The sequence below is a fragment of the Microtus pennsylvanicus genome, chromosome 10 (genome assembly GCF_037038515.1).
Source record: "Microtus pennsylvanicus isolate mMicPen1 chromosome 10, mMicPen1.hap1, whole genome shotgun sequence".
NCBI classification, from domain to species: domain Eukaryota; kingdom Metazoa; phylum Chordata; class Mammalia; order Rodentia; family Cricetidae; genus Microtus; species Microtus pennsylvanicus.
In genome coordinates, this window is record NC_134588.1 from 101,182,623 (window position 1) to 101,188,941 (window position 6,319).

The window sequence follows — 6,319 nt, forward strand, 5'->3', positions numbered from 1 at the left end:
GCTGGTGGCATAGCTGGTGTGTGCTCGCTGGGTTTTACCGAGCTCTTAAACATCAGGACTGTGGTGAGGAAAACACGGTTCTAGTGGAGTAGGAACATTATTGCCATGAGTAGGGATATCCAAAGAACTCCTCAGTCTGGGAGGAGCTATGGAGCCACTTTAAAAAACAAAACAAAACAAAAAAACAAAAAAAATCATCATCGAAATTCAATTCCATGGAGTGAGCTGAGACAAGAAAAAGAATGTGGGGCTTGTGGTTTGTTACTAACAATAGGTTAGGTTAAATGAGTTTCTATACCTCAGGCTTTAAGTTTAAAAGAGCACCACGAACTCGTCAGAAAGGATTAGGACATACAAGATTCCCAAGTCTAGTAGCTCAGAACGTCTCCTATCCTAGCCCACCTTTGCTTTTCACCCTGGAGACTCCTCAGCCTCATGCTCCACATTTCACCTTTCTCCAGTTGCAGATTAGGAAAAGGCTTCCAAGTTATACTATAAAACTCTATTCCCGATTGCCTATTATCTATAGATTGGTACTTTGAGACGGGGTTTCTCTTTGTTGCCCTGGCTGTCCTGTGGCTCACTCTGTAAACCAGGCTGGCTTCGAACTCAGAGAACCGCCTGCCTCTGCCTTCCCAGTGCTGGGGTTAAGGGCCTGCACCTCCACCGCCCATCCAACTGTACTTTCTTTTCTGACTCCTCTAACTCCTGTTCCATGAGGACTTTTAGATTCCTTGAAAGGCAAATGAATGTTTTCTGTTTCACCTCAAAACTCAGAAGCCAAGCAGTTTTCATACCTGCACCCCCCCTTTTTCTCCTCAACCCCATCGACACCATCCAAGTGAATCAATGAACTAATTCATGGGAGGAAATTGCAGCTATTTTATATATTTTTAAAAAATCAATGTTCGGTTAAAATCAGATTATAAATCCGAATCGCATGATGATATGTTTGCGTGGCTGCCAGGTTGTGTGCCTTCTTCCTCCTGAGTTCTCAGTAGATTCCATTCTGCTGACGCATGGGCAGCTGGGCCTCTGCTGCCAGGTAGTCAAAGCAGCGGTCTGTCTTGGAGGCTGGGGGAACCTTCTGGAACTCCTGGAAGATGGGATTTTTCCCTCGGGTCATCTGCTCCGCTCTTTGTTCCTTCTTGATGGCTTCCTTGATACCCTCAATGTGACACTTCTCCTCCTTCTCCGCTTTCAGCTTCAAGACGTGATGGTTCCTCTCACGCAGGATGTTCAGCTCCTGCAGATGCTGCGCCCTGTCCCTGGTGGTCTTGTGCGCATGACCCTTGGCCTGCCTGATCTTCTTCTGCTCGGCCAGCTCTGCCAGTACCCGCTTGCTCATTTGGCGCCACTCCTCTGCCTCCTCTGCTTGCTGCTTCACTCGCTGGAATTGCTCTGCCTCCCTGTGGGCCTTCCCTCGCTGCTCTTGATGTCTCTCCTTAGCCAGACCTTCTTGGATGTCCTGGGAGTCCTGGAAACTCTGCTCCAGAGACAGCTTCCTGAGCAGCTCCTCCGCCTTGGCCTGGCAGTCCATGAGAACTTTGCGGGCCTGGAAGTTGACGAACGAGCTCAGGTTGCTGTCCGGGACCTTCCTCTGGTGCTCTGCCAAGTGCTGCTGACTCTTGAGACAGGCTGCCTCCAGCCTCTTCTGCAGCTGCAGCCTGTTCAGGTCCCGCAGACTCCGCAGCACCCTCTCCTGCTCCCGCAGACGTTGCTCTTGACACTGTTTGAGGTGCTCAGCCTGTGAGTGCGCCCTGTCGAGCTTGTCCAGGCCTTGGTCCTTCTCTGGAGCAGAGTTTCCACTCTCGCTCTCCGACTGGGTGGCGCTCTTCCCCTGGCGATCCCGCCTGGGAACGGGCTGCTCCCGGCCCTGGTGAATCTGATCATGGCTCTTCCGTGGCTTGTGCTGTTCCTTCTGCCCTTGCCACTGCTCCTGGCTCTGTTGCAGCAGCAGCCTGCGCTCTCTCTCCAGGGTCAGGTGGACTTTCTGGTCTGAGAGCTTCAGCTCTTCCCAGGCGATTGCTGCTTGGTGCTGCAGTTCTCGCATCCTCTGGGCCTTCTTGAACCGGCTCAGCACCAGGGCCAAGATCTTCTGGTCCCTGGAGGATATCACCGCTTCGTTCAGCTTGCTCTTGAGGACCTGAGCGTGCTGGCTACTCTCCTCTTTGCAGGGGTCGGAGGCCTGGGAATGCTGGTTGGCTAAGGACTCAGTCCGGTCGCCACTAACCCTCTTCGGAGAGCACACACTGGTGCATTGCTTCTGGAACTCTAAGGAGTACGCAGAGGACTTGTCAGTGAGAACGGAGGAAGGGGACCAGAGACCTACATGTCTGCATACGGGCACTGCCCACTGGTCTCTGTTGTGTGTCTTTTCTAAAAGCAAAGTCTCGACACTCTGGGGGCTGAAAGCTCTCCCGGGATACCGTGGGGACGAATCTCCTGGGGCTGCAGGATCGCGCGGGTTCGGTTGATCGGGCTGCTGCGGCTGCTGCTGCCAGGTTCTGCTGGACTTGGTCGGTGCCTCCCTGCAGGCTTCTTCCAAGCGCCTGCTTCCGGACTTGTGTTTCCTGGCGCGGTCCGAGGGTCTCCGGGCCACGCGTGTCAGGCCGTGGCTTTCTCGTGACGAGGAGATATACGCACGCCGGCTGGGCCTCCCCGTAGGCGAACATTTCGGGTGCACCCAGGGCACCCAGGTCTCAGACTCGGCGCCAGAAGTCCGGGCCCAGGGGCTCAGGGTCGGCTCAGGCCAGCTCAGTGGTACTGCAAACTCCAGTTCTCCACCGGCCGAGGGCTCCCCAAGCTCCCCATAGGGCCATGGGGAGAAGAGGTGGAAGCCGGCCATGCTCTCTTCCCGGCGGGCCCAGAGTCTACACGAAGGTCAGAGGACCTCCAGGGGGCCACTGAGAACATCCACCTCACTCTGGGATACACGTGGCCTGTGACGCCCCCGCCACTTCATAATGCCTCCTTGTGCCGTCAGGTCTTTGAAGGTTCAGTTGCATAGAGTGCTTTGATAAGAGAGGACAGAGTGGGCGAATAGATGCCTCGGAGGAGCTGGTTCAAAGTCTAGAAAATCAAGGGTGGTAATCGAATGTGATGCCACCAGTGTTTCAGATCCCTGAATTGGTGGCCAAGGGCGCCACACTAAAAAGAGAATACAGTGGGAGGGCCAAAGTGTAGTGATATTTTATTTGTGTTTTAATAATTAAAGCTTGCCTGAAGATCAGAATGTAAAACTAAGCCACTAGAGGCCAGGGAGGGGTGGCATACACCCTTTAATCTCAGTACTCAGGAGGACAGAGGAAGAGAGATCTCTGTGAGCTCAAGGCTACCCTGGGCTACACAAGATCTATCCAGAAACAGATCCAGGTGGAGGTGACTCACACTTTAATCCCAGTGTTTGGGAGTCACACACCTTTAATCCCAGCACTAGGGAGGTGGAGACAGGAGCGATATGACTGGGTGGAGAGAGGAATATAAAGGGGAAGAGACAGGAGCTCACTGGAGTGTGGAGTCTGAGGATTTACGCAGACAGGATCTCGCTCTTTTGGTCTGAAGATTTGATAGAGGTAAAAGGTCTCTCTAGTGTTTGGCTGCTTTGCTTTTCTGGTCTTCATCTTGAACCCCAATATTTGTCTCTGGGTTTGTCTTATTTGTGCTGCACCAGGTGCAGTGTAGTAGACCTCGGATGGTGCTGGTCCTTGGGGGCACGCCTCTTTATTCTTATGTTTGCTTTATTGTGTGTGTCTATATGTTTTATTGTGTGTATGAACAAGTATGAGCCATGGCAGGTGTGTGGGCAGCAGAAGACAACTTGCAAGAGTCTGTTCTTTATACCATGTGAGTTCCAGGAATCAAATGCAGGCTTGGAGAAAGTCCTTTTACCTTACCGGCCAAGCATTACGTTTACCTCCCTCTTCCCAATCAGAACACCAAGGCGTGGAAAAGAAACAGCTGAGGAAGAACACTGGTCAGGTCTGGATCTTAGCAAGCCCAAGGGATGCTTCTGTGTTAACCTTTGTAAAATGAGGCTCGTCTGATTTTCATCTAACATGACAGTTACAGCTTTGACCAAAACATGAATTTTGTCCGCACTGTTCTGAAATAGCCCCCAAAGATTTCGTTTATTTGCCATTTGTCTTCTTTTTCCTCCACTTTTGTGGGATCCCCACCTGTGCCCCTTGCTGAGAGGCAAATGAGTCTGAGTCTTCCACTTTCAACCCAAGTGATGTTGGACAAGTTACTTCCATGACCCTCATTCTGACGCTGAGCCATTGTGAAGGCAAAGTGAAAGAAAATGTGTGGAGAGCCTGGGACCACAATGCGTTCAATAATGATGCCCTACTAAGCACCAACTAAAAGTTTTAGCACTTAATGTGTTAGTTTGCAGAAATGTCTGCAGATCTCTAACTGTAGAGTCATTGGATTAATGTAATTTTAACAAAGTTTGGTAAAGTGTATAAAGCAGTGACTCTCGGGTTCCAACACACCAAATCCTGGGATTTGATCATTTTCCTCATCTGGGGTTGCTATGGTCTGTATGTATGCACCCCAAACTGCATGCTTTGAAATCTAATCACCATGATGGTGGCACTAAGAGGTAGGGGCCATTGACAGATGGTTTAGTCGTAAGGGTGGATCCCTCATGAGTGGGATTGGTGCCTTTATTCCAGAACTTCACTCAACTGAATGAGAATTGGTCCCAAGATGCTGGGAGATGTGAGACGGTAGCAGGGACACCGGGCCAGCTCTGTCATATACTAGGCACTCACTGGAAGATGTGTGGTCCTAGGCAGCAATATGAGTGGTGAGTCACCCTTGATTTGGGACAGGAGACTTAGATAATGGTCAGGACCAAAGTGACTTCACTCAAGTCATGAGGTACCTGCTTTATCTTAAGGCGATATCAAGTGTGCCAGGAAAGTTCCTCATGCTCATGGTACCAAGATCTGGCTTGTAAAGCTCTTTCTATTGGCTTATTTATGGAGACATATCCCACCTGAGGCTCTCAGGTCACATGCTATAAATATGACCCAAAATAAAATTGCTAACTTACTTAAAATTTGTTTGATTAGTGTGTGCGTGCGTGCGTGTGCGTGTGTGTGTGTGTGTGTGTGTGTGTGTGTATACTCCATTACCCAGTTCTCAAGGATGGACTTTGTAGATGGCAACATTGTGCCACAGTATCAGACAGTTTTGCATGCTTCAAAGCTTGAAGACAGTGTGAGGCAGCCAGCCAAGTTTCCCAGAAGCAATCATAGCAGCTATCGCTCATAATGACTGTGGCTACTTTCGCACTGAGTCCATATAGCCCTTATAAAAGGAGAGCCGAGGAGATGGCTCAGTGAGTGAAGATGCTGCCAAGCCTTATATTCTGAGTTTGATCCCTGGTGGTAGAAGAACCATGTCACTCCCACAAGTAGTACTCTGATCTCTGTATGCGCACTGTGGCACACCCATGTGCACACACAAACAAGTACACACAAATAAGTGTATTAACAAAGTGGAGTACTAAAATCATCTCAGGTCATTGTGTATGTGTGTGTTCATAGACCGCGTGTGTCACAATGTGTACATGGATGTCAGAGCACACTCACCCATAGAGAAGCAAAGGCCATCAAGATGCCTTGCCTTTTCCTCAGACTAGCTGGGTCATCGGTAGGAGAGCTCAACCACATCCTCTCTGAGGGAAGGTTTTCCTTTCATAGCTAATCCTTAATGACTAGCAAATGCTACACAGAACCAGCAGCCATGTCTGGCACAAACTGGTGAAACACAAAAAGTAATCTTTTTGAGAGGCCTGGTTGTCACGGACCAGCCTTGACAGAAATACCACTTTCCAGAGTAGGAGTGTGGGGATTTAGAAATATTAGTAAAGAATATGAAGATGTGAAAATAATAAAATGGAAAAATATAGAATAGTAATGGGAGGCAATTCCAGTGAATACTGAACTCACCTGCGTTTAATTTCTAATTGTTTAAAGTACCCCTGACCCCCAAAGATAGAAGTAAGACAGAAACTGCATTAACCTGATACAAAAAAATGAACAGGCCAGTTGAAGGTCACAAGCCACATCCATAGTTAGAAGTTCTGTTGCTAGAACACAAGTCACGCTCACACCCTAGACCAAAACATTCTGTAGGCAAACCACTGCCTGGGTAGAATCCAGTGTTAGCTCCTTAAAGGAACTGGAACCTTAGTTAGATCATTAGACTTTTGTTTGAGGTAGAAACATAACTACTTCTCTATTCCTGAAATACAAGGCTATTAGCCACACCTGCTGACAATAATCTTGAGAGCAGAACTCTCTGA

At 49.2% G+C, this 6,319-nt stretch overlaps 1 protein-coding gene across 1 annotated transcript; it reads right to left on the reverse strand.

Moving 5' to 3' along the window:
• Positions 1–994: 994 nt before the first annotated feature.
• Positions 995–2,848, reverse strand: Ccdc185 (coiled-coil domain containing 185). The gene has a single exon (XM_075987592.1). It carries the CDS (start codon positions 2,846–2,848, stop codon positions 995–997), a length of 1,854 nt encoding a protein of 617 aa, XP_075843707.1.
• Positions 2,849–6,319: the final 3,471 nt, after the last annotated feature.

Coding starts and splice junctions, on each gene's coding strand:
- Ccdc185 (XM_075987592.1), bottom strand. CDS start 2,848: ATGGCCGGCTTCCACCTCTTCTCCCCATGGCCCTATGGGGAGCTTGGG.